Genomic DNA, 27,324 nt, shown 5'->3' with positions numbered 1-27,324 from the left:
TCGAAAATGTCAAATCCAGGCGCATCGGATGTTTCCGATGATCTGAAATGCGAAAAAAAACGAAGAAATCGGCAGAATTTACTCAGAAATGACAGATGACGCAATATTGACACATATAAAAGCGATTTTGAATGAAGTGGCGACACGACCGACACTGGTTTTTCGATTTTTCGAAAATTTTTGAATTTTTGGGATTTTTTTTGCAGAATAAATCAATGATTCCACCATCGCTGGCGACACAGATAACTGAAGAAATGGCTGGGGTGACGATGATTGATCCGAAGACGGAATCGTTGGATGAGGAATATCTCGTATTACATGAGAAATCTTCGGGAATTGAATACAATCATTTGAATGGATCGTTCTCGTGCAATTCGAGATTCAGTGATGTACGGAGATGGAGTTTTTCCGTTGTTTTTTGATTAAAATAAAGATTTTTGGGGAGGGAAAATCGTGATTTTTGTAGTTTTTGGCCGAAAAATTGCACAAAAAGTGCGAAAAATCAGTCAGAACTTGAAAAAATGCGGGTAAACAGTCAGAATTTACCTGTTTTTGCTAATTTTGTGCAATTTTTCTTACATTTTTTGAGAAAACTGAGAAAATCAATGGAAATGGAGATTTCAGCTAAATTTTGTATAGCTGGAAATGAAAATGGTGGAAATTTCCCTCGATTTTTTGAATTTTGAAGCCTCAAAATATAGAAAAATGTAGACTTTGGCTGAAAAACAATCACGTCGGTTATCGTTGTTCTGGGAGAATTTGTTTTTTTGGAAATTCGCTGTTTTTGGTAACGAAATTTCAAATTTTGGGCATTTTCAGCAAGAAAAATGCGAGAAAATGCTGAAAATTATAGTTTTCCAGGAATTTTTTAACAAAAAATCGGTAAAAAACCCATTTTTTTCAACTTTTTTCGGATTTGGAGGGAATTTTTGCACTTTTTGACTCCAAAATTCCAAATTTTCTTAGAAATCTGAAACTTATTGAAAACTGCACTTTTAAATCGGATTTTTGAATTTTAAGGGGGTTTTCGAATAACGGAGCTTGAAAATAGAGTAAAATGTGATTTTTGGCTGAAAAAACTGCCGAAAATGAGACAATTAGGTAGTTTTTGGAGTGAAAAATCGGTAAAAATGAGGTTTTTGAGTGAAAATCTGTAGTTTTCATAGTAAAACTAACCAAAACTCGCAGAAAATTTGCTTTTTGACCGAAAAATTAAGATTTTCGTCGTTTTTGATCAAACTTTGACTGTAATGTCAATTTTTGAGTCACAATCTTTTTTTTTCAGGTTTTTTAAAATAAAATCTGGAGTTTTGGATCAAAAAGTACCAAAACTTACTCAAAACCTGAAAAAAAGCGTGGAAAGTTGAAGAAATTGGGGTTTTAACCGAATTTTAGTACGAAAGTTCCTGAAAAATTGTTATTTTCCGTCAAATTTTGGACAATAAGTACGAAAATTGTCATTTTTCGGTTAAAAATCGAATTTTTACGGATTTTCTAGATTTTGACCGCAATGCGGTCAATTTTATCATGAAAACTACAGATTTCCACTTAAAAACCCTGATTTTTCGCTTTGAAAACTACTAAAATGACAGTTTTCAGCCAAAAAGCACATTTTACTCTATTTCCAAGCTCCGTTATTCGAAAAACCTCCTTAATATTCAAAAAACCGATTTAAAAGTGCGATTTTCAATAATTTTCAGATTGCTAAGAAAGTTTGGAATTTTTGAGTCAAAAAGTGCAAAAATTCCCATCCAAATCCGAAAAAAGTTGAAAAAATGAGTTTTTCACCGATTTTTTGTTAATTTTCAGCATTTTCTCGCATTTTTCTTGCTGAAAAATGCCAAAAATTTGAAATTTTGTTATCAAAAACTGCGAATTTCCACCAACTAATTCTTCCAGAACAACGACATTCGACGGACGAACGAATTGAATAACTACGGACGTCATCTTCACATCGCCCCGCCCCCTGATCCAGCAAAAGAGCCCAAATCATCGGAGACGTCGACGACGCCCCGCCCACCACCTCGTTCGACTCCTTTAACAACTAAACCATCAGCAAAGTATTGGAGTAAAAAGGGTGGAGATCCACCTGTCGATTGTGAGGTAAGATATTAGCAGCATATTAGCAAATTCCGGAAATTTCCGATTTCCGTTCCGCACATCCCTGTCTTACAACTGCGCCCCATCGCAAACGAGAGATTATCGACGAGAGAGACGCAGAGTTTTTTCTCGCGCCGTCACTGAATTACACAGTTTTTGACCTGTCCTCGCGTTTTTTCATGAAAATTTACAAAAAAACTTTCGAAAAACAGCGAAAATAGATCAAGAACAGTGAAAATATTCCAGAAAATTTTCAAGACTTTAAAAAATGACCTTATTTTTCCAATTTTTTTTTCGAAATTTGTTCAATTTTTCATCGAAAATGTGACCATTTTTGACTATTTTTCAGAATTTCTTCTAAATAGTCGAAAATTTGACTTTTTCGCGAAAAAAATTCAAAAAAATTCGAAAAAATTGAAAAAAAATTGAAAATTTGACTTTCGCGTGCAAAAATCACCCAAAATTTCCGTTGTTGAACTGTTTTTGACCAAAAATTGATGGTTTTTGACGAATTTTTAACGAATTTTCCCCTAAAACACCCAAAATTTCCTCATTTTCAGTGCTCAGTATGTCACAAGGTTTTTGACCAAAAATTGATGGTTTTTGATCAATTTTAGCCAATTTTTCCCTAAAACTCCCCAAATTTCCGTTTTTGAACAGTTTTTGACCAAAAATCATCAATTTTGTCCAAAAATTGATGATTTTTGACTTAAAATTGATGGTTTTTACCAAAAATTGACAGTTTTTGACGAAATTTTAACGAATTATCCCCTAAAACACCCCAAATTTCCTCATTTTCAGTGCTCAATATGTCACAAAAAGTTCTCGGCGCTGCGTGCTCTACTCGATCACCGTCTTGAAGACCATTCAGAAGAGGCGATGTTGACGTGTGGATTCTGTGAGAAGACGTTCTCCACTCGAACTCATATGTATCTCCATTTGAGTCAAGAATACAAACTACATCATTGCACCGCCTGTAACATCTCATTTAGCAGTAATTGGCACAAAGAAAAACATAATTGTCTTGACGCCGTGATCCCTACCAAAAAATCGATAATCGATAAATTTTCGATCGATATTCCAGCTGGAGAAGTGAAAGAGGAGATCGATGATGATGAGACCTATGGGAATACTGTAGGCGCTGCGCTGAAAAAGGGATTCTCGTGTGATTTGTGTGGAAAACAGTACTATCATGAGCATTGGAGCATCAAACATCGGGAGAAGTGCGCACGAAAAGTTCAAAAACAGACATTGGATGCGAAAGTGGTGAGGAAATGGTGAAAAATTGGAAATTTAGCTGAAAAAATGAGGAAAATCGCAAAAATTCGAATCTAGACAGTTCAAATTTGAGATTGTTGCAAATGCGCTCCACCGAAATTTTGCAAAAAACCCTTTAAAACGCGATTTTTCGAAATTTTGAGCCCAAAAAGTTTGAAATTTAGTTTGTTGCAAATGCGCTCTACTGGAAAAATGCTGAAAATCGCAAAAATTCGAACCTAGACAGTTCAAATTTGAGATTGTTGCAAACACGCTCCACCGAAATTCGTCGGAAATTTGCGAAAAAAACAAGAAAAGGGGGAAAATTGTTGAAAAAATAATCAAAATCGCAAAAATTTGCACCTAGACAGTTCAAATTTGAGATTGTTGCAAATGCGCTCCACCGAAATTTGCCAAAAAACGGAATTTTTCGATACTTAGGGCTTTAAAAGTTTGAATTTTATGTTGCTGCTAGCGCCATCTAATAGAATTTGATGCAAACTCACAAAAAATCCGGTTGAAAACGCGGATTTCGAAGTTTTCAGCTGAAAAATGATGAAAATCGCAAAAATTCAAACCTATACATAAAATTTGAGATTGTTGCAAATGCGCTCCACCGAAAATTGAAAGAAATTGCGAAAAATTCATTAAAATTGTAATCTTTTCGTGTGTTTTTCAAAATTTCGCGAGATTTCGGTAGAGCGCATTTGCTCAGATGCCGATTTTGAAAATTACTGTTCTGCCGAAAACCTAAAATTAACGGTTTCAATCGATTTTTTGTGAATTTTCTTCAAATTCTAGTAGAGCGCATTTACAACATCTTCAAGATATGAAGATCCGCGTATTTAATCATTACATTTCTGAAAAACGATGAAAATCGCAAACGCGATATTTGGAGATTTTGAGCTCAAAAAATTGAAAATTAGGTTATTGCAAATGCGCTCTACTGAAAAATGCTGAAAAAATGATGAAAATCGCAAAAATTCGAATCTAGACAGTTCAAATTTGAGATTGTTGCAAATGCGCTCTATCGAAATTCGCCAAAAAAAGCTCCATGGAAAACTCTGAAAAATCCTCTTTAAACGTGATTTCGGTAGAGCGCACTTGCCTCGAAAATCAATAATTTTTCCAAATTTCACCGATTTTCATAATTTTTTGAATCAAATTTCGGTAGAGCGCACTTGCCTCAAAAATCAATAATTCTCCCCATTTTCTCTTTTTTTTTTCAGCAAGAATTCAAATGCTCCATCTGCCTTCGTCAATACAATACTCAGTACTGGTTTGATTGTCACAAGAAGAAATGCTCGACCACGCCCACATCTACCGTAATCCTACCGTATGACACCAAAGTGCGATGCGAGTTGTGCGGAAAGATGTTTCAACACGCCCGTTCGCTGGAATTCCATTTGAGACATTGCCGCGCGAAACAGAAGAGAAATGAGGCGGCACACGCGACGCGACACGCGACGCAACACGCGACGCAACACGCGACGCACCACTTTGATATGCCCATTTTGGAGGATAATTCGATGGCGAGCACCTCATCGATTATCAAAAAACGACGGATTCAGGAGGATTCTGATGACGTCGTCCCACCGATTGTCGGCATGTTTGGAGAGGAGGCGGAGCTTCCGAAAGGGGCGGAGCTTCCCGGAGGGGCGGAGTCTTGTGAGGAGGCGGAGCCTCAGGAGGACAGCGATGACGAGGAGTATAAGGGAACGAATCCGTTTACTGTGCCGATGAAGGTAAAATGGGCGGAGCTTACGGGGAAACGCGCTCCATTGAGAAACGGAAGAGTTCGGTGGAGCGCGATTGCAATTTTTTGCTAGAAATAATGATTTTGGGTCAAATAACGTCGAAAATCATAATTTTTCGGTCAAAAATCGAGCACTTTTGACTGCGATTTGGTCAGTTTTACCATGAAAACTACAAATTTCACTCAAAACCCTCATTTTTACCAATTTTTCGCTTTAAAAATTAATAAAAATGATAGTTTTCAGCTAAATTGTCTCATTTTCGACAGTTTTTCACCTAAAAATCACATTTTTCCTTATTTAGAGATTTCCAAAATCAAAAAAGTCAAATTTTTGCATATTTTTACTCAATAAACTCCAATTTTCTTTTAAAATCAACATTTTCAAGCCAAAAAACATTATTTCTCATCATTTCAGAGTACCAAGTCCGAAAATTTCAGATTTTTAGTCAAAAACACCCCATTTCAGTCTGATTTTTTTTAAAGAAATCAGCATTTTCATCCAGAATTGCTCAATTTCAAGAGTAAAGACAAAAAAAAATTTTCAATTATTATTGCTTGAAAATCCGAACAATTATTGGATTTTTAGGCCTAAAAATATCAATTTTATTCAAAAACTCAAGTTTTTTGACGAAAAACAATTGCGCTCCACCGAAACGCCCTTGAAAAATGTCTCTTTTTCTCTGATTCTCTCAATTTCGTAAACAATTTTCTTAGGTTTTGGTAGAGCGCGGTTGTAAGAACCTTCTTTATGAACATTTTGATTTTTTAAGCTAAAACACCCCATTTCCAGTATTTTCAACCAGAAATGCTCAATTTTATTGATTTTTGAGCCTAAAAATTTCAATTTTCTCCCCAAAAACTCTCATATTTCAGTGCTCAATCTGTCCCCAATTCGAACCTAAACTATTCAAATTTGAGTTTGTTGCAAATGCGCTCCACCGAAATTCGTTGGAAATTAGAAAATTTAGCGATTATTGGATTTTTGAGCTTAAAAATCCATTTTCAGTGCTCAATCTGTTCCCATATCTGCACTGGCGTCTCCCATCTCTTAACTCACCGTAAAAACCACCACGGAACCGAATCAATGCTTCAATGCGGTCGGTGTCAAGCCCGTTTCAATTCGATTTCCTCAATTCGTCGTCACATGAATCAAGAGTATTCTCTCTACGTCTGTCAGAAATGCGGTCGAAATTGCAAGGACTCTTCGGACCGTCGCGACCATCTTTGTCCACCGGGACGCCATCTCGCAATTCGAAAAACGGTTTCGAGACGGCGGTTGCAATCCGTCATGTCTACCGTAACCACGGCGTCATCATCTGCCAGAAAATGCGTGAAATGTCCGACGTGTTTCGAGTCGTTTGCCACGTCGACTGTCATGTTTAATCATCGGATGACGTGTGATCCACGTAAATTATCGATTAGTGATGAGAAGAGGGCGGAGCTTAATACGGTAGAAGAGGAGAGTTCGACGAGGGAGAGTAGTGAGGAGCCGGAGGAGGATGAGGAGACGCAGATTTTGCAGGTATTCGCATTGGAGCGAACTTGCGCTTGTTACAACCGCGCTCTACCGGAACTGAAGAAAATTGCGTGCGAAATTGAGAGACGCAGAGAAAAATCAACGGCATTTCGGTGGAGCGCGGTTGTAAGAAGCGTGCCCCGAGCTAATAGCAATAGAGCGCATTTTCAAGAACTTAGCAGTAGAGCGAATTTGCATTGTCAATGGGGGGGCTCATTTTCGATTATTCAGAAAGAAATGGAAATTCGAAAAGGATTAGCAATAGAGCGCATTTTCAAGAACGTAGCAGTAGAGCGAGCATGCACACGATGTGCAATAGAGCGCATTCACAGCGGATTAGCAATAGAGCACGTTTTGACAGTTTTCGCGGCAGAGCGACAATTTTTGTAGATTTGGACTGAAAACATCAATTTTTAAGCCGAAATCTATTCTTTTTTTTTCTCATGATAAACGGAGAGTTAGCGATTGAGCGAGTTTGCATAGGCTGAGCATACTGGATTACCAATAGAGCGCGTTTTCATCAACTTGAAACGCATTTTTACTCTATTGTCGCAATGGAGCACGTTTAAATTAAGTTTATCAATAGAGCGCATTTTCTCAAATTCACAGAAATGCCCAGTTTTTTGTATATATTACCTCAGACTTACAACCGCGCTCTACCGAAACCGAAGAAAATCGGGTGTAAATTTTTCAAGAGCATTTCGGTGGAGCGCAATTGTAAGAACTGTGCCCCGAGCTAATATCAGTAGATCAAATTTGCATTGTCAATCGGGCGCGTTTTCTAAAGAAATTCAGAATTGGAACTATTAGGAAGAAAATTCTGAATTGATTAGCAACGGAGCGAGGTTTCGTGAATAAGTTTAGCAGTAGAGCGTGTTTACCACGGATTGGCAATAGGCCGAATTTGCACGTTCAAATTAAGTTTATCATATCAATAGAGCGCATTTTCTCGATTTTCACAGAAATGCGCTGATTTTTGTATATAGCAATGGAGCGCACTTTCTCAGACCAAATGTTTTGAATTTTTTCAATATTTAACATAAAAAATCGAGTTTCTTGATACATAACTAGATTTTGATTGAATTCTGAAGTATAGTCAAAAATTCGACATTTTCGGGGAAAAATTACAAAAATTTCGTTCAAAATCAATAGTTCAAACGTTTTTCAACCCGAATTCGATAAGAAAATTCGATAAGAATTCACGATTTCCCTGTAATTTCGAAATTAGCGATAGAGCGTACTTGCAAAGGTTGAACAGCGGAGCGCGTTTTACGGGTTACCAATAGAGCGCACATTCTTAGCTTGCCATTAGAGCGCATTTTCTCAAAATTGGCAAAACAGTTTTAATTTGATTAAGTATTATCGATAGAGCGCACTAGCAGATGTTTAGCATTGGGGCGCGTTTTCTCAATTTTTTTCAGTAAAAATACTTTAAACCCCTATTTAAACCGATGTAAATAATAATAAAAATCGATAATCCACGATATGACTATAATTCCGTAAATTAGCGATAGAGCGTACTTTCAGTGCCCCGACTGTCCATCACAATTCAATTTTCTCTGCGACATTGTCCGCCATCGACACGAATCACACGGAAAAGAGCGTTTCGAGTGTCTATTCTGTCCGAGACACTTTGCAATTCTCCGCACCCTTCAGGATCATCATAATCTGGTTCGTCTCGCTGCAATTTCAGAATTTCCTCCGTGTACTCCTCGTGGACAAGTCGAAATATTTTCGGTTTTTGGATTTTTGAAGTTTTTTCCTGCTTTTTCCACTTTTTCAAATTAATAACCCGCAGAAAATACCTAAATTCCACAAAAATCGTCAAAATTCGAAAATTCCTCCGTGTACTCCTCGTGGACAAGTCTTTGAAAATCGCAAAATTTCGGACTTTTTTCTAATTTTTTTGTTGTTTTTCTTAGTATTTTAGTAGCTTTTGAACTAAAAATAGCGAAAATATGTCCAAAATAGCAAATTTTCGATTAAATTGGTCGTGTAGTCCTCGTGGACAACTCAAATTTATTTTTGAAACTTTTTTGAATTTTCAAACAGTTTCTGTTGAATTTATGATTAAAACACCGTCAAAATGAAAGAAAAATAAGAAAAAACTTTTGAAAAGTTGAAAATTTTAAAATTTGAGCCGTGTAGTCCTCGTGGACAACCTAGAATCTTTAATTTAAAAAAAAATCAAAATTTCTTATTTTTTCAGGAAACGAAACGATGGACATGCCATAGATGCGACCGCCCGTTCTCCCGTCGCTATCAATCCGAGTATCACGAGGCGTACTGTGGCGTTCAGCGTCAAGACGGCCCTAGGAAATTCCCAATTTATAATTAATATGACGCCTCCGCTTTAATTGTTCTGTTTTCTCTTTCCCTTTTTAAAAGTGTTTAATTAAAAATTGTGTGGTTAATTGACTGTTAAACAGTTATGGGGTCAGCAGTCTCTTGGCGCACTCCTCGCGCGCTTTTTATCGGTTTTTTTTTGAATTAACCTTTTTTTAAAACATTTTTTCGATATTTTTTTTGGAAACAATGTGACGAATATGTGAGATTCAATTGTCAACTCTCAACAGAGCAAATTCGAAAATGAAGTAATCGATGCGAGCTGAGAACGGAGTCTCTCGAAGATGGAAAGTGGCGACGACACCATCAACACGTCGAATGTATTTGCCGTTGATGATGTGTTGTTCGGTACCGGAGAAGCTGAAAATAGTTGAAACACAGCGCCCCGAAACGGGATACAGCGCTGAAAAATTTCAAACGTTCGCCGGGGAGCGCGTTTGCTATTTCAGTGCATTTTCAGAGGCACTTTTTTCAAAGTGCTACAACTTTTTATAGAGCGAATTAAAATAAATTCTGAGACCTAACTATTGTAGAGGATAAGCTGTTTTATCGATTTTTTATGATTTTAAATTTTTAAAAATGCTTAATCGCTGAGATCATTCGAGAGTTTTCGAAAAAACACTCAAAATTGCTTGTTTTTAGACGAATTCCCTACTTTTTCAGAACATTTTTGAATGAAAAAAAGTTTCTCGACTATTTGAGTGATTATAAAATAAAGAAATCGTTACAGGAAACATAAAATCATTGATGAGACCCTAAAACCCGTCAAAGCAGTTTTTGATTGAAAAATAAGTGATACACGGCAAAAGTACTAGGGATCTCGACATATTGAGTAATTCAATATAATAGAAGATAATATAGATTCAAACATCACACCTAGAACCTTAATTTCTTCTTTTTGAGAGTGAATGCAAAAATTGGAAAATGACATTTTTGAAAAAACGGGTTTTTTTTTCAATGGGAAGTTGTTGAACTGCTTTGAAAACAGTTTCTATGTTTCGAGACATCTAGATCAACAATAAAATTAAGAAATTTCGGTTGTAATACGCAAATATGACATGAATACTCGAATTGTGCAATTTCAGCGTTTTATCCCACTAGTGTTAATGTTACGCGAATTTTCGGTATGATGCCAGTTATTCATGCCTTTTTTTGTTTTTTTCATTTAAAAAAGTTCTGAAAAAGTAGGGAATTCGTCCAAAAACAAGCAATTTTGAGTGTTTTTTCGAAAACTCTCGAATGATCTCAGCGAATAAGCATTTTTAAAAATTTAAAATCATAAAAAATCGATAAAACAGCTTATCCTCTACAATAGTTAGGTCTCAGAATTTATTTTAATTCGCTCTATAAAAAGTTATAGCACTTTGAAAAAAGTGCCTCTGAAAATGCACTGAAATAGCAAACGCGCTCCCCGGCGAACGTTTGAAATTTTTCAGCGCTGTATCCCGTTTCGGGGCGCTGTGTGAAAGAAGAAATCATGGGAGAGGATTTTAAGATCAGTTGGCTGGGGCGCTCCTTGGCTCGTATCAGGGCTGTCGTACGGCCGACCGAGGTAGAGCCGCGGTTTTTTATTGAAAATTTCAAAAAGCCGCGGCCGGCCCAAAAAAGGTTTGGCACCAGTGGGGGTTGAACCCTGGTGGTCAGACTGGTACCAAAAAGTCAAAAGTATATCAAGTCATGTCTTCAGTTGAAACACTAGAAAGCCGCGGCCCTCCACGGCCGGCCGGGATTTCTGACAGCCTTGGCTCGTAGGAACTGTTGTATCCGTTTATGGTCAGTTGAACCTGAATCTTATATAATTTCTTTCAAAAAACCATACCATTCGTGTGGTCTCCCATGGAACTCCGTTGTATCCTGTACCTCTTCCAATCCTTCCATCACCACATCCATATCTCGTTTATAATAAGATTCGATCGAAAGAAACAAGAGATTCGGAAGGGCTCCGGTCACCCATTCCCTCAAAAACTCATTGAAATCCCACGATTTGAAAGAGGAGCGTTTCAATTGTATTTTGGAGCAGACCGTAGAATCTAACAAATGTGATATTTCAAACCAATTTGAGTGATCTATGCTCAGTTTTTCACAAGCAATCCCTCCCATTGAGAAAAAGTCCTTCTGGTATTCATGGATTCGATCGATGACTTCTCGAAATTTCACTCTTTGTAGAATCAAGAGATGAGTGTTTATGGATGTGTGATTTCCCAAGATCTCACAAGAATCGATAGCCTTCTGGATATTCAGAATTCGATCGATAATCATTCTCATCTGAGTCTCCAACCCATTCGGTGTGATTCTCAATGATTTGATTTCCGCTTTAAACACACTGTTGATTCTCTCAATAAGTGTTAGAACTCGTTCCACTGACAAATCTTTATCAAGATATTGAGTAACCGGGTTCGCAGTGTTGCATTGGAACTGTTGGCTCTTTGTGAGATATCGGTTGCAGGTGACAAACTCGGAGACTCGCACAAAATAGTCATAGCACAAGTTGACATGCAGCTCCAGGTGTCGAATATTCCAGGCGTTTATTAAAGACTTGGTTTTATTGGAGCACCAGCCTGAAATGGCGGCTGCCGCCGCCTGTCAGCCTGGGCCTTCGGCATATATTTGGGCGAAATCTCAAAAACGGGAATCATCCTCTTTTGTCTGTTGCGTTCATGAATTTGTTTGATTCCCACGTTTTTAATCATAAAAATTTAGGATTTGGAGAAATACTTAATTCACTAAGAAGAAACTCAATTCAACAATTCAAAAAAGGAAACAACTGAGAAACAGAAAGAGATTCAAAGCTCGGGGAATACGCCGTACAAAAAAGAACAATCTAGAAAGTATACTATGGAAAGCGAGTAAAACAAAAACCATCCTGGACTTCAGGAAAAATCAGAAACAACTTGAACAGTATTATGAAAAAAGAACAAAAAAAATTTTTCCCGCATTTTGTCATGATTTTTTTTCCCGCATTTTGTCATTTCCCGCATTTTGTCATGATGACCATGGAATCCTGATATTCTTGTATCATAGCTCGTGGGGATCCTCGGAAACTTGATGGAAGAATCACGCGTCGTCCGGGAGTGAGATGATCTCCTCGAATCACAAAATCTCTAAGCTCTCCGTATTCTTCCGCTCGAATCTGATCTTGATTATTACGATGGAAAAATAGACGATTCTGTTCCGATTTTGTCCACGAATCTACCCAAAACTGTTGTGTAAGGTTGGCTCCATAATGAATTGGGTTGAACTTTCCTTTTCTAATCATCGCCAAATATCTGTAGTATGGCTGCTGAGCAACTCGATCATATTTCCGAGTGCTGTTGACTCTAGATAATCCTTCGTGCCATCCCAATATGCCTCTCGGGAAAAATAGTGGATAGGTCATCGGATCTACAATAGGGTCCGTGTCAAAGATATTGACTAATCCGGAGCCATCTCTAGCGTGAGCAGCTATGTGTCGAGAAGGGATCTGGCCATCTTGCTGAACAAAAACGACTGCGACTTCATTGGAAGTGGGTTCATTGTAGCGACGAAGATCTAGATTTTTTTTGCATGCATCGAACACCATTTGGACTGGTTTAGGATTGCGTCCGGCTAACAACGCTTCTATCTCCTCTTGCTTCTCGACCTGTAAATAGACAGTGAAATTTCAAGTTTGTGAAATCGTAACAAACCTCGTGCATCAATTTGTAAGATTGAGCAAACACATTAATAGAGGTCAGAAGCTGGCTCAACTCTTGCATTATTGTCACATCACATCTTGAATTCGCTGGAATTTGCATTCTCTCGGCAGCTGCTTGAGCCGAATCCAAAATATAGAGTTGTCCGTAACTTCTGTTTTTCCCATTGGAAGGATGAAGTGGGCCGGCGAAGTGATAGATTTGTCCATGAACCTTCATCACGTAAGGCGCTCTTCCTTGGTTTGGAGTGTGATCTATTTTTGCTCCAAAAGACGCCATAGCACAGCTATTATTGTATTGTCTTGCATTCGATTTGAAGTTTTTGGACTGCTCATTCCTCTCCTTCTTATTTGGATCGTCCGTCCCTTCGAAAAGTTCTTGCAGCTGTGGCGGAAAATCAGCGAAATGTTCTTCCAATTTTATTGTGCCAGAAGAACAACAGAAGTTGATTTTGTCTTTTTTCTTGCCTTGAATTTCAGCTGAAAAATGAGAATCTAGAAGAAAGAATTCAAGAAAAAAAATACATTTGAAAAATAGGGCTTGACAGTTTTCACATTCTTGTGACATGGATCCCAAGTAAATCAATTTGTCTTCTGATGTCTGAGTCGCACGATTTTTTTCAGATGTAGCTTTGAGAGCATCGAGGATCACTCTCCTATCTTTTCTCTTTTCCAATCTCTTCTTTCTTGCGTCGTCTTCTTCTTCTTGAATTTTTTTCAACTTCCTCTGTGCATCTGACATCAAACGGTTCTGTTTTTCTTCCACAGTCTCTTCTTTCCGTTTTTGACTGGATTCCATGGCAGCTTTTTCTCGGCGTTGTCTCCCTTTTTCCTCTGACTCGCCAAGAAGCGATTTTCGTCTACTTTCTGCTTTTTTGGCTCTGTGAGCATCCTTCTCTTGTTCGGACATGTTTTGAAGTTTTTCGGAGTTCTTCTGAGACACTTTTGAGATTCTCGAATTTGCTTGCTCTTCTGATTCGTTGGAACGGATCACAGATGTTCTCGATGCATCCAGAGCTCTTCGAGCATTTGCAGTTTCTTCTGATTCTACTTGTCTAGCTCTTCTCTTAAGTTCTGCATCCTTTGAGTTCCGAATACGTTTATCCTCCTCCGATTCATCTTGAAGAGAGTGTCTTCTTCGATCAGCAGCTGAAACTCGTCGATTATTTGAGCTCTCTTCTGATTCTTTGGAAAGGCTGACACGTTTCCACTCGATAGAATCTTTTCTTCTTTTTTCTTTCTCTTCTTCCGTCTCCTCGGCCTTTTTCTTTCTCTTATATTCGGCTGCTTTCTCAAGTCGTTCTTGCCTTTCTTGCACAGTCTCCGATGCTCGTGCCACCCTTTTCCGTTCTCTTTCTCTTGCTCTGCGAGAATCGTCTGTTAGAATCTCATCATTGCACGGTTCAGTAACAGGTTCCACAGAAACTGATTCAGGAGACCTGAAATGCGTTTAGAAAAAACGAATAGAAATAGAAGAAACTCACTCTTGTTCATCCATAAGAAGCAGACGTAAATATGAAGCGTCAATGAAAGTGAAGTATCAATCAAAACAGCTATCACGAAGAAAAACGTGCAATGAATTCATAAATGTGGCGATTTTCATCATCCAAAACAAACAATTTGAAACAGCAGAAATAGTGAAAAAACGGAAAAGTTCCGCCATCGCAGTATCATCTTCCCTTAAGCGCCAGCAGTTATACTGAGAATACCTCCTTTCTTTCTTGTCACGCATGGCTCAGTGGGCTAGCCGGATGGCTGCGGCGCTATCAGCGTGGGTTCGACTTTTGCCCATGGTGCGCTCTCTCTTTATTTCTCAAAAATCTTGCGGACATCCTGAAAAACAGACAGACAAATCCACAAACAGAGCCCACACGCGTTTTATATATAAGAATGATTGAGACAGGTTGATTCTGAAATGAAATGTGGTAGGTTTAGTCACGATGAGTGCAATCGCGCTCCACTGAACACTGCTTATACTCATTTAAAAGGTCTCGACGAGCTGATTTCAAAAATATAACTCTTGTCAAAATTGGATCAAATCTGACCGAGTTACGATAGTTTTAGTCAACAGGTTAGAGTGCAGAGATACCAGACACTCTGCGTCTCTCACCCCCCAAAATCGATACTTTCAGAATATAGGCATGATTATACTCGTTTAAAGGTCTTGACGTCCTGAGAAAAAAAAACCGTCGTACTAAGTAGCGAGTAACTACAGTAACCCACCAGTTGCCACAAACGAGAGAGTATCGGCGAGAGACGCAGAGCTTTTCTCGGGCCGACACAGATTTTCGCATTTGTTCATAGCAATTTACGAAAAATGCGATCAAAAATTGTCTGCTGATATCAGGGAACGCCCTAACTGCAACTGTCAGAAGTGTGAATTCTCAAATTTTATTACGTTTTAGAGGCGGAGCCTACAAATAAGATAAACAACACTTACAATTCAAACAGTGTCATATTGAAAAACACTTTTCTCAACACGACTCCCGGTAATTTTCCAATTCGAAACGGCCCTTCCATTGTGAATGGAGGGAACACTGACGGGCGGCCTGACTAGCAAGATCGATAGTGTCTTCCCACCACTGTATCGAGGGAGCGCGTTTCCAACATTGGTCTCTGGGAATTCTCGTTGTAAAACGAACAATAGGAAATGTGTGTACGCGACGCGCACGCAGCGCGTCACGGTCTGTGGGAAAGGCACTCCGCGCGCCTTTTCCCATCTCATTCACCCCTTCATTCCATTCTCAGACACCCCCTCCCATTCTCTATCTCCCTTATCGATTTCCCTCAAGCTATGCCCAAATACTACTGTGACTACTGTGACGCGTTCCTGACTCACGACTCGTTGAAAGGACGAAAGACACATAACGAGGGACGGAAACATAAGGACGCCGTACGTGGATTCTATCAGAAATGGTTGGAAGCACAGGCACAGAAGATGGTCGATCAGACCGCCCAAGCGTTTCAGCAGAATAGAGTGAGTTCTTTCATTTTCAGTATAATTATTGGTATATTGATTTCCAGATGCACGGAGCCATTCCACGTACCACACTTGGTATGCCACCACCACCACTGATGATGTGTCCTCCGATGATGATGGGCGGAGCTCCAATGCCACCACCAATCTATGGATACCCTGGACAACCAATGATTGCTCCTTCTGGACCGAATTCTGGAGCACTTCCACCACCACATCCTCATCAATCTCGTTTCAACCCTTATTGATTGTTTGTTTTAAAGTGAATAAAGATTTCTATTCAACTTGCACAGATGTAGGCGTAAAAAGAGCCTTTTCGCTACAGTAATCTGTTATAGAGATGCTCCACGGCTAGGATGTCACTAGCTTACCCAAACCTTACTATCGGCGCCGCGGATTACTGTATCCAGAGGAAAGAGGCGCTGCGATCAGTGATAGCACGCGTTTTCTCAAACTTTTCATCTCAATTTTAAGCTCCGCCCCTAAAACAGAGCAGGAACGGGCGATGCACACATTTAGATGGACTGCCTCCTAGAGTGTGGTGTGGTCTCCTACTGTCATCTATCGATTTGACTGCGTTGCGTGTGCCGCGACGCGTAACGTCTTCTTGCGCATTCTTACCCACCGCAGTTCTGGACTCTCATGTTTTTTTGTGATAACCCTGATGAAATTTCCCCTGTTAAAGATGCCCTATGTACCAGAGTTGCATGGAATTCCGACTTTTGACTTTCGACTTCTGGATAAGGAATTTTATTTCCCACTTCCGTCATTCCAAAACGAGGGAATTTCGCAGAAAAACATGGAAAATTTTGAGTGCGTTGCGTGTGCCGCGACGCGTATTGTGTGTACTCTTGGTCTTCAGACTTGCCGGGCCGATTTGGACATTTTCCATCGTTAAAATTTTTCGACTATGTAATACAGTAATCCTTGAGACATTTCCCGCCGGTATGATATGCGGAAGGGTTGTTGCAAAGCGGTATTTTTTTGTTGAATCAAAAATTTTATTCTCTCTAAAACAAACAATCAGTAAGGATTGAAACGAGATTGATGAGGATGGTGTGGTGGAAGTGCTCCAGAATTCTGTCCAGAAGGAGCAATCATTGGTGGTCCAGGGTATCCATAGATTGGTGGTGGCATCGGAGCTCCGCCCATCATCATTGGAGGACACATAATCAGTGGTGGTGGTGGCATACCAAGTGTGGTACGTGGAATCGCTCCGTGCATCTGGAAATCAATATATCAATAGTTAAACACTGAAAATGAATAATAACTCACTCTATTCTGCTGAAACGCTTGGGCGGTCTGATCGACCATCTTCTGTGCCTGTGCTTCCAACCATTTCTGATAGAATCCACGTACGGCGTCCTTATGCTTCCGTCCCTCGTTATGCGTCTTTCGTCCTTTCAACGAGTCGTGAGTCAGGAACGCGTCACAGTAGTCACAGTAGTATTTGGGCATTGCTTGAGGGAAATCGATGAGGGAGAGGATGGATAGGAGGGGGGTGTCTGGGGATGGGAAGAAGGGACGAATGAGATGGAGATGAGCGGATACGCGCGCAGAGTGCCTTTCCCAGAGACCGTGACGCGCTGTGTGCGCGTTGCGTACGCACATACAAAATTCCCAGAAGTCAATGTCGCAAACCCGCTCCATTGATAGAGTAGTCGGAAGACACTATTGACCCTGCTCATCAGTGTTCCGTCCATTCACAATGAGCGAGCCGTTTCGAATTGGAAAATTGCCGGGAGTCGTGTTGAGAAAAGTGTTTTTCAATATGACACTTTTTGAATTGTAAGTGTTTTTTATCTTATTTGTAGGCTCCGCCTCCAAAACGGAATAAAATTTGAGAATGCACACTTTTGACAGTTGCAGTTAGGGCGTTCCCTGACATCAGCAGACAATTTTTGATCGCATTTTTCGTAAATTGTTATGAACAGCGCTAAAAATAAGCTCGCAATAAGGAAAATGAGCAGAGTTAGGGATTTTCGAAACTTTTCGAAACATTAATTTAGGCATAACTTCTTTAATTTCTGACCAAACCAATTTTTACCTAAATATTCAAATTCAGTTCGTCAAGACCTTTCAAACGAGTATAATCATGCCTATAATCTGAAAGTATCGATTTTGGGGGTAAGAGACGCAGAGTGTCTGGTATCTCTGCACTCTAACCTCTTGACGAAAACTACCGTAACTCGGTCAGATTTGATCCAATTTTGACAAGAGTTATATTTTTGAAATCAGCTCGTCGAGACCTTTTAAATGAGTATAAGCAGAGTTTGGTGGAGCGCGATTGCACCCATCGTGACTAAACCTACCCCATTTCATTTCAGAATCAACTTATCTCAATGCTCCAATAAAACCAAGTCTTTAATAAACGCCTGGAATATTCGACACCTGGAGCTGCATGTTAACTTGTGCTATGACTATTTTGTGCGAGTCTCGGAGTTTGTCACCTCCAACCGATATCTCACAAAGAGCCAAAAGTTCCAATGCAATACAGCGAACCCTGTTACCCAATACCTCGATACTGAATTGTCAGTGGAGCGAGTTCTAACACTTATAGAGCGAATCAACAGCGTGTTTAAAGCGGAAATCAAATCATTGAAGATCACACCAAACGGATTGGAGAATCAGATGAGAATGATTATTGATCGAATTCTGAATATCCAGAAGGCTATCGATTCTTGTAAAATTGTGGGAGATGGCACTTCTGCATTCCCTCATCGCTGTGAAATTTTGAGACTGAAATTTCGTGAAGTCAACGATCAAATCGATGAATACTTTGACTTCTTCTCAATGGGAGGGATTCCTTGTGACAAACTGAGCATAGAACACTCCAGTTGGTTTCAAATATCACATTTGTTGGATTCTACAGTATGCTCCAAAATTCAATTGAAACACTCCAGTTTCAAATCGTACGATTTGAACGAGTTTTTGAGGGAATGGGTGACCGGAGCACTTCCGAATCTCTTGTTTCTTTCGGTCAAATCTCGTTATTGTCGTGATATGCAATTGGTGATGGAAGGATTGGAAGAGGTACAGGATACAACGGACTTCCGTGGAAGATCGCATGAATGGTATGGTTTATTTACATATCTCTTTCTTTCTCTCTTCTTTCAACTCTCGAAAATGTTCCACTATTTTCAGCTTCTCCGGAACCGAACAACACATCATCAACGGCAAATACATTCGACGTGTTGATGGTGCCGTCGCCACTTTCAATCTCCGAGAGACCTCAGCTTTCCGCGATTTCTTCATTTTCGAGTTCGCTCTCTTGAGAGTTGACATTTGAATCTCACCTGGCCGAACGAGCGTTGCGTAACTCGTTTAAAACGCAACATTATGAGCTAAAACTATTCAAAAATGAATATCTCGCCGGGATCTTTGTCTTTTATCTAGTATCAATCATACAGCGATTTGTTCATGTGCCGCTAGGCGGGCTAGAATGGTTTTTCACCATTTTTGCGTTTTTTGGCAATTTCTCCCCGGGCTGAGGTACATTAACGAATATCTATCTATTTGACCCGTAGAAGGTCACAGATATAGAACTTGCCGAGGTCTACATTTTGATATATTCTTCAGCTTGTAGTGTTGCGTTTTAAGCGTGTTAGGCGCCGAGCCGGTTGCAAGTATGTCTTTGCCCCACGCCCACGCCCACGCCCGTGGTACTCTTCCCCTCCTCCTTCATATAATGCCAAGCTTGTTCAAGGCCGATATTCCTGTACCTACCTTGTTTTTTTAAAATCTATCTTTATCATTTGTTATCCCCTGTTCACCTTGTTTTTCCCACACTAATGCAAGCGCACTAGTTGGCTAATAAAGTCTTCTTTATCGCACACCTGTTCATGTTTTTAAGACGCACTCTCTGACTCGTTCGATCACCCATGTTCACCCGAAAAAAGTCGACCATCTCCGATTTGCCAATCCTTTTGATCAAAGATAGTACTTTTGCATGTCAGATCTCGTTCTCATTCTTCCCTTCTTCCCATCCCCAGACACTCCCTCCCATCCATCCTGTCCCTCATCGATTTCCCTCAAGCAATGCCCAAATACTACTGTGACTACTGTGACGCGTTCCTGACTCACGACTCGTTGAAAGGACGAAAGACGCATAACGAGGGACGGAAGCATAAGGACGCCGTACGTGGATTCTATCAGAAATGGTTGGAAGCACAGGCACAGAAGATGGTCGATCAGACCGCCCAAGCGTTTCAGCAGAATAGAGTGAGTTCTTTCATTTTCAGTATAATTATTGGTATATTGATTTCCAGATGCACGGAGCCATTCCACGTACCACACTTGGTATGCCACCACCACCACTGATGATGTGTCCTCCGATGATGATGGGCGGAGCTCCAATGCCACCACCAATCTATGGATACCCTGGACAACCAATGATTGCTCCTTCTGGACCGAATTCTGGAGCACTTCTACCACCACATCGTCATCAATCTCGTTTCAATCCTTATTGATTGTTTGGTTTAAAGTGAATAAAGATTTCTATTCAACTTGCACAGATGTAAGGGGTAAAAAGAACCTCTTCGCTACAGTAATCTGTTATAGAGATGCTCCACGGCTAGGACAGCACGCGTTTTCTCAAAATTTTAATCTCAATTTTACTAGCTTACACATACCTCGCTATCGGCGCTGCGGATTACTGTATCAAAATGGAAGAGGCTTTAAGCTCCGCCCTTGAAACAGAGCAGGAACGGGCGATGCACACATTTAGGTGGACTGACTCCTAGAGTGTAATGTGGTGTGGTCTTCTACTGTCATCTATCGATTTGACTGCGTTGCGTGTGCCGCGACGCGTATTGTTTACGCACGTCCACTCCAAATCATCTCTCCCTTCAAATATCAGTCTTCCCGCAAGCCGGGCCGATTTGGACATTTCCACCGTTAAAATTTTTCGGCTATGTACTACAGTAATCCTTGAAACATTTCCCGCCGGTATGATATGCGGAATGATTGTTGCAAAGCGGTATTTTTTTTGTTGAATCGAAAACTTTATTCACTTTAAAACAAACAATCAATAAGGGTTGAAACGAGATTGATGAGGATGGTGTGGTGGAAGTGCTCCAGAATTCTGTCCAGAAGGAGCAATCATTGGTGGAGGTCCTCCAGGGTATCCATAGATTGGTGGTGGCATCGGAGCTCCGCCCATCATCATTGTAGGACACATCATCAGTGGTGGTGGTGGCATACCAAGTGTGGTACGTGGAATGGCTCCGTGCATCTGGAAATCAATATATCAATAGTTAAACACTGAAAATGAATAATAACTCACTCTATTCTGCTGAAACGCTTGGGCGGTCTGATCGACCATCTTCTGTGCCTGTGCTTCCAACCATTTCTGATAGAATCCACGTACGGCGTCCTTATGCTTCCGTCCCTCGTTATGCGTCTTTCGTCCTTTCAACGAGTCGTGAGTCAGGAACGCGTCACAGTAGTCACAGTAGTATTTGGGCATTGCTTGAGGGAAATCGATGAGGGACAGGATGGATGGGAGGGAGTGTCTGGGGATGGGAAGAAGGGAAGAATGAGATGGAAATGGTTGGGAAAAGGTGCGCAGAGTACCCGCGGTCTCTGGGAAATAAAGACCGCGACGCGTTGCGTGCGCGTAGCGTACGCACATCCCTGCGATTTTTTGGAGAGAATGAATGTGGATGAATTGATTAAGTTGGTTAGATTTTGGAAAAGTGTCTTGCCGGTACAATAATGATTTGCAGAAATTCACACAAAAGGTGGCGATGTGTCCTGGTAATTATGTCAGTGCATCATTGCTAGTGGAACTATGCCATTTCTTTTTGGAGTGTTGGAGACCGTGAAATAGCCAAAAATGTTATATTTTAGTTTTATTGTTTCAGGAATTGAAAAAATAAATAAATATAAGGAATATAAGAAACCGGAAGTCGTTAGAAGCTGCCGTTCTACCGTGTCTAAACCTTGGCAACTGGCTTGGCGGATCCCTACTATAAGAAGTGTCGACTGGTGAAGTAAACCTTAGATCACAGACACATCCAGCCCCTTCCCGCCAATTACCGTAGCTCTGGAGAAGCCGTGCAAGAGATTTCGACACCGTTCCCACCGTCCCCCTAAAGTGCCTAATCATCGCGTAACCGAAATCTGAATTTTTAGAATTTAAAATAGAATTTTAGTTAGACTGACATCATAAAATGAGAAAAAAGTGGGAATACGAAATCAAAATCGTTTTTATTCAAGAATAAAAATAAAAACAGTAGACTTAATTACTCCTCATCATCATCTTCATCCTCAGATTCATAATCTTCTCCTTCTCCCTCTTCTTCATCCTCTTGCTCTTCTAAATCTTCGTCTTCTTCTCCCACCACCTCCTCCTCCTTCTTCTCCTTCTCATACACTCTTTGCAGAACCATTTCGAATTGTCTTCCAAGTTCAAAACTTAACAAAGCGATTTCTCCATCAATGACTCGTTCGACTTGAAATTGGAAGGGCGTTTGATTGTGTGGTCTGAATTCATAAAATTCTCATTATAATCGTTATCATCATTAGCGTCATTATCGCATTGTTAGAATTATAATTCACAACACTGCGCCGCATGGCTTTAAAGGCGCATCTAATTTGTTCAAAATGGTCTCGCAGCGAAAAATATTATTTGCATTTATTTTTAGACCTGCAAAGCTCGAAAATAAGGTATTTGATCTTTTTCAACTACGAGACCGTTCCGCGAAATTTCTGATAAATTAGATGCGCCTTTAAAGCCATGCGGCGCAGTGTTGTGAATTTATAATAAATTTGATTGAAAATTGTGATTTTTAGCATAAAAACTCAAAATCCAAAAATGGACAACTTGAAATGTTATTTCGAAATTTGAATTTGCTGATATTCTATGATTTTTTTGCTCGTTTATATCAATTTTTTTGATTTTTACGATTTTTACTAATAAATTTGATGGAAAATCATCATTTTTATTATGAAACTCAAAATCTGAAAAAATTTGAAAATTGGGATTTTCAAATAGTTTTTTATGTTTCTTTTTGTGGTTTTTTGTAATTTTCTAATAAAACGTAAAGTTTTAGGGAAGATTCTCTTTTTTTTTTAAATAAAAACCACTCAAAACTAACTAATATATAGAAAGTGAGCCGTGTACTCCTCGTGGACGAGTCGAAATTTTAGAAATCGGATTTTCAATAGAGTTTTGCTGTTATTTTCTTTAATTTTTGTTCAAAATAACAAATTTTAAGACTAACATAATTGCTTCTCATAAAAAAACTTTCAAAAAAATTGTAAACAACGGCAAAAAAATTTTCAGATTTTTTCTCGGTTTTTTTTCTTTTTTTTTCGATAAGTAAATCATAAAAAGATTATTCCTTCTTTTACTCATTAAAATCTTTGTGAAACCTTATAAAAGTAGACTGAAACCCTCTGTAAATTCAAAAAACGCAAATAAATCTTCACTTGTCCACGACAGAGTTGTGCGGAAGTAAACTCGGAAGTTAGACGGAAGTGAATTTTATTTCGACAATATGAAACGAAATTCAAAAATATGAAGTTAATATGTTGTATTGATGGTATTACTACCCTTCGAGCATAAAAAATTCCGAAATTTTTCTTATCTCCTACCAGTAGACCCGAAAAAGCAGCCGAATTTGAAACCCGGAAGTCGGAAGTCGGAAGTGAAGACTTTTTAAGGTCTACTGGTAGGGGATAAGTAAAATTTCGGAATTTTTTATGTTCGAAGGGAAGTAATACCATCAATACAACATATTAACTTCATATTTTTGAAGTTCATTTCATATTGTCGAAATAAAACTCACTTCCGTCTAACTTCCGAGTTTCCTTCCGCACAACTCTGGTCCACGAGGAGTCACTTACAAATAAAACAAATCTTACCTTCCTCCCAAACTCTCCAATTTCTTCTTAAACTCCTTCACGTCCTCCGAATCGAATCCACAGCATCCCCTCGTCCAATCCATCTTCAACTTCTCCAAATTCCTCAATTTTTGTCCATTTCTCCAAAGAGTGACTAGTTTGACTAGCTGATTCACGTTCAAATCTCTCGTAAGATCAATATCGATTAGTTTTGATTCATGAGCTTCAATTATATTACTCATAGTAATCCAATTGCAGTCATGGATCTCCATTATTGATTGATTCATATTCATCCTCAGATTAGTGATTTTATTAAAATTATTAATATTGACATCCTCCATGGTCAAATTCTCAATTTCCAAATCTTCCAACAAAAATCTTCCGTCTTCCTCATTAATTTCCAACTTTCTCATTGAAAAGTTCTTGAATTTTCGAGTAAAATTCCAGACAAATGAGTCAAAAATATCAAATTCATGGATTCTCCCATAATACAGATTGTATCCGTCGATATAGAATAAATCCGAGAAATGTTTAGTCAACTTCTCCATCACTTTCATATCAAGTGCTTCAGGTTCTGCTTCCAGGAGGGTCTGCCTTCCAGACATCCAGAATTCATTATCTTTAAATTCCCCAATAGGTAATGGCCACTCTCCGGGTACCGTCTCTACAGGACTTCCAGGTCTGAATCCTTGGTTATTTCCAATAAAATAATATTTGATATGATGACCGTCGTTAAACGATACAGTAAGACTCATGTACGTATAAAACGGACTGCTTCTTTTCCACGTGAACATTCCGGGAAACGCGTCTTTATCATCGAATGTCCAGGTTAGTTGAGCCACGTGGGTTTTGTAGGCTTTCAGGAATCGATTGACACAACGGTAGGCTAGGGAGAGTTCGACTCTGAAAAATGGAAACTTTTTTGAAATTTTTATTGAAAATAATTTGAATTTGCTAATTTTCCATGGTTTTCCTGGTTTTTGTCAATTTGTAATGGTTTTTACTGATAGATTTGATCAAAAACCATAATTTTCATCACAAAAAACTCAAAATGTAAAAATCACGTCGTGTACTCCTCGTGGACAAGTCAAAACTTGAAAATTGGAATTTCGAGTGGTTTTTATGTTTGATCTTGTTATTTTTTGTAATTTTCCAATAAAAAGCAAAATTTCAGGAAAAAAGATTTTTACTTTTTCAAAAAAAAACCGCTTAAAAATAGCTGCAATAAAGAATTTTTTTTGAAAATTCGATTTTGCTGATATTCTTTGCATAGTTGTCAAGGCCCGGCCCGGGCCGGGCCGGGCCTTGTCGGCGAAATCAGGGCCCGGCCCGGGCAAATTGGCGCGAAAGTCAAATTTTCGATTATCAGACAGAATTAGAAGAAATTCTGAAAAATAGTCAAAAATGGTCACATTTCCGATGAAAAATTGAAAAAATTTCGAAAAAAAAATTGGGAAAAAAGGGTCATTTTTTGAAGCCGGGCCTTGAAAATTTTCTACCGGCCCGGCCCGGCCCGGGCCTTCGGGCCTTGCCGGGCCTTGCCGGGCCGGGCCGGGCCTTGACAACTATGATTCTTTGGGTTTTTGCTGGTTTATGTTACTTTTAAAAAAATTTTTACTGATAAAAATGATCGAAAATTAACATTTTCAACAGAAAAACTCAAAATCTGAAAACATCTGTGTTTTCCTCGTGGACAAGCCAAAACTTGAAAATTGCAGACTTGTCACGGGCCGGGCCGAAATCAGGAAAAATCTCGGCCCGCTCGGCTCGTTTTGAAACATTTTGTGGTTTTGAACGTTTTTTTGGAAATTTTTTGAAAAATGTGAATATGTATGATAATTTAAGCATTTTTACTCGATTTTTTCGAAAAATTTCAAATAAAATTTGTTAAAAACGGGTTCCCATTTTTGAATCCGGGCCGACCGGGCCGGGCCGGGCAAAGAGAAATTTCGGCCCGGCCCGATTTTTGACAAGTCTGGAAAATGGGATTTTTTTCATAGCTTTTAGATTTTCTCAGACTAGTAAATTAAATTCAAAACTTACAAATTAACAGGATCGAGTAGCTGGAACACTAGTTTACAGGGAAGTACAGGAAGTTGTAGAAGTGGGAAGGAGGCGGAAGGCATAGTTGATATCTGGAATTGTAGGAATTTGGACTTGGTATATCTAAGTGTGTTTAAAGAAAGAGCATATGAATTTTCCACCACGAATAACAACAAACAAAACTCCGCGAGGCGAAAGGTACAACTCGGGTTGTCATGGGAGACCGGAGAAGAGGGGGGAAGAGAGGAAGAATGAGATTTGGGTCGCAGAGAAAAAGGAGGACGTCGATAAGAGCCAAGAATGAGAAGGGGCAGAATGAGATGTGTGAAATGACAAACGCGTTAACAGGCAATGCGCACGCTACGCACACACGCGACGCATCCTTCTAGCGGAATCAATAACATAACCCGTCAACCTTTTTGACGGTAGGGAACAGAGTGAATAAGGAAGAAATCAATAAGGAGTACGTTAACCAAACGACAGTCAGCAACGGACGAGTTAACGTGAGAGGGGAAATAAATGTGTGGGTGGGAAGATGGAAAACACAGGGCTGTGGGAAGTACTGAAGAATAGTATTGAAGAAGTAGAGGACAAGCAGCTATACTATTGTGTCAGGAGGGGTTGGCAGAGTTGCAACGGGTCAGAATTTGTCCGACCCGGCCCGGTCGAGTTATTGCTACGAAAAACTCGCATTTGGTGTTCAAACACCTCTTGCATATCTACAGTACCGGACAAAAAGGGTTAACTTTGGTTGTTTTCGGTGTAACATGATCAACTTTGTCAGTGTATTTCGGGGTCACCTGATTGTCCGACAAACTCAAGTTTATATGGGTTAAACAGAACAAAAATAGCACATCATTTTTGTAGTTGACCATTTTTTTGTATGGACACTACCATAAAAGTTATAGGTTGTCAAAGTGAAAAGCTCCAAAATTTCGCTAATTTGCACTGAAATTAGTCTATTTCAGGGAGTAATGGGTTTCTTTACCTGTAACTTTCATGGTAGTGTTCATACAAAAAAATGGTCAACTACAAAATTGATATACTATTTTCGCTCTGTCCAACCCAATCAAACTTGAGTTTATCGGACAATCAGGTGACACCGAAATACACTGTTAAAGTTGGTCATTTTCCACTGAAAACAGGCAAAAATGATAACCTTTTTGTCCGGTACTGTATTTCAAATGTTTTCCTAGGAACGCTTCAGAAACACGCCTTAAATGTGCTTGAGTTATTTTGGAATGTTTACAAACAACTTTGAACATAAATATAATTTGGATATAAATCTTTCGTCAAGCAGAATTCTAAATAACATTTTTTGAAATTTCGAAATATGAATTTTTGAGATATTTTGAACTGGCAAAACTATAAAACTGATTTTTATAGGTTTCAAAATTTTAGAAATTTTAGAAAAAAAGATCTAGTGAAAAAAACTCAAAAATTCAAAACCGGGCCGAAATTTTGCAAGTATGGGGGTTGGAGGTTTCACGTGACTCCCTAGTCTTTTACCATGTCTGTAAGCTCCTCCTTAGTGTTAAGAGTTAATTATTTAAATACGTATACCCTCCAAAATCCTGCAGCGCTTTGTAGTTTCTCTGAAAATCAAAAAATATATAAGTGAAACTTTTTCGAAATTTCTGTCATGTATCTAGATGCATTTGTTGTTTATTTCTTTATTATGTTCATTTTTTTTGTTTTCTTAACACATTCCATCAAAACTGGTTCCCTGAAAATGAAGGCGTTCCACTATCACCACCATCAACAACAAAAAAAATTACAACGTAACAAAAAAATTGTGGAAACTTTTTTTT

At 39.2% G+C, this 27,324-nt stretch overlaps 7 protein-coding genes across 7 annotated transcripts; 4 read left to right on the top strand and 3 right to left on the bottom strand.

Annotated features, from left to right (window-relative positions):
• Window positions 1-88: 88 nt before the first annotated feature.
• Window positions 89-8,967, top strand: GCK72_000178 (uncharacterized protein; the record flags this gene model as incomplete). Its single annotated transcript, XM_053722319.1, has 8 exons — window positions 89-157; window positions 207-389; window positions 1,900-2,103; window positions 2,902-3,366; window positions 4,587-5,102; window positions 6,120-6,635; window positions 8,157-8,300; window positions 8,839-8,967. The coding sequence occupies 8 exons, from the start codon at window positions 89-91 to the stop codon at window positions 8,965-8,967; spliced, it is 2,226 nt and encodes a 741-aa protein (XP_053590964.1).
• A 6,472-nt stretch (window positions 8,968-15,439) lies between these two features.
• GCK72_000177 (uncharacterized protein) lies at window positions 15,440-15,870 on the top strand (the record flags this gene model as incomplete). The annotated part of the gene is made up of 2 exons (XM_053722318.1): window positions 15,440-15,622; window positions 15,670-15,870. 2 exons carry the CDS (start codon window positions 15,440-15,442, stop codon window positions 15,868-15,870), a joined length of 384 nt encoding a protein of 127 aa, XP_053590963.1.
• Window positions 15,871-16,645: 775 nt separating this feature from the next.
• On the bottom strand, window positions 16,646-17,080 carry GCK72_000176 (uncharacterized protein; the record flags this gene model as incomplete). The annotated part of the gene is made up of 2 exons (XM_053722317.1): window positions 16,646-16,846; window positions 16,898-17,080. 2 exons carry the CDS (start codon window positions 17,078-17,080, stop codon window positions 16,646-16,648), a joined length of 384 nt encoding a protein of 127 aa, XP_053590962.1.
• A 250-nt stretch (window positions 17,081-17,330) lies between these two features.
• On the top strand, window positions 17,331-18,911 carry GCK72_000175 (uncharacterized protein; the record flags this gene model as incomplete). Its single annotated transcript, XM_053722316.1, has 3 exons — window positions 17,331-17,410; window positions 17,950-18,696; window positions 18,767-18,911. The coding sequence occupies 3 exons, from the start codon at window positions 17,331-17,333 to the stop codon at window positions 18,909-18,911; spliced, it is 972 nt and encodes a 323-aa protein (XP_053590961.1).
• A 749-nt stretch (window positions 18,912-19,660) lies between these two features.
• Window positions 19,661-20,091, top strand: GCK72_000174 (uncharacterized protein; the record flags this gene model as incomplete). The annotated part of the gene is made up of 2 exons (XM_003093301.2): window positions 19,661-19,843; window positions 19,891-20,091. The coding sequence occupies 2 exons, from the start codon at window positions 19,661-19,663 to the stop codon at window positions 20,089-20,091; spliced, it is 384 nt and encodes a 127-aa protein (XP_003093349.2).
• A 557-nt stretch (window positions 20,092-20,648) lies between these two features.
• On the bottom strand, window positions 20,649-21,089 carry GCK72_000173 (uncharacterized protein; the record flags this gene model as incomplete). Its single annotated transcript, XM_003093300.2, has 2 exons — window positions 20,649-20,855; window positions 20,907-21,089. 2 exons carry the CDS (start codon window positions 21,087-21,089, stop codon window positions 20,649-20,651), a joined length of 390 nt encoding a protein of 129 aa, XP_003093348.2.
• A 778-nt stretch (window positions 21,090-21,867) lies between these two features.
• GCK72_000172 (uncharacterized protein) lies at window positions 21,868-25,596 on the bottom strand (the record flags this gene model as incomplete). Its single annotated transcript, XM_053722315.1, has 3 exons — window positions 21,868-22,108; window positions 23,492-24,373; window positions 25,514-25,596. 3 exons carry the CDS (start codon window positions 25,594-25,596, stop codon window positions 21,868-21,870), a joined length of 1,206 nt encoding a protein of 401 aa, XP_053590960.1.
• Between the last annotated feature and the right edge of the window lie 1,728 nt (window positions 25,597-27,324).

This window comes from Caenorhabditis remanei, chromosome I, assembly GCF_010183535.1.
Source record: "Caenorhabditis remanei strain PX506 chromosome I, whole genome shotgun sequence".
In the NCBI taxonomy this organism is placed as follows: domain Eukaryota; kingdom Metazoa; phylum Nematoda; class Chromadorea; order Rhabditida; family Rhabditidae; genus Caenorhabditis; species Caenorhabditis remanei.
The sequence above is the reverse complement of the archived record's forward strand: the minus strand, read 5'-3'. Positions and strand labels throughout refer to the sequence as shown.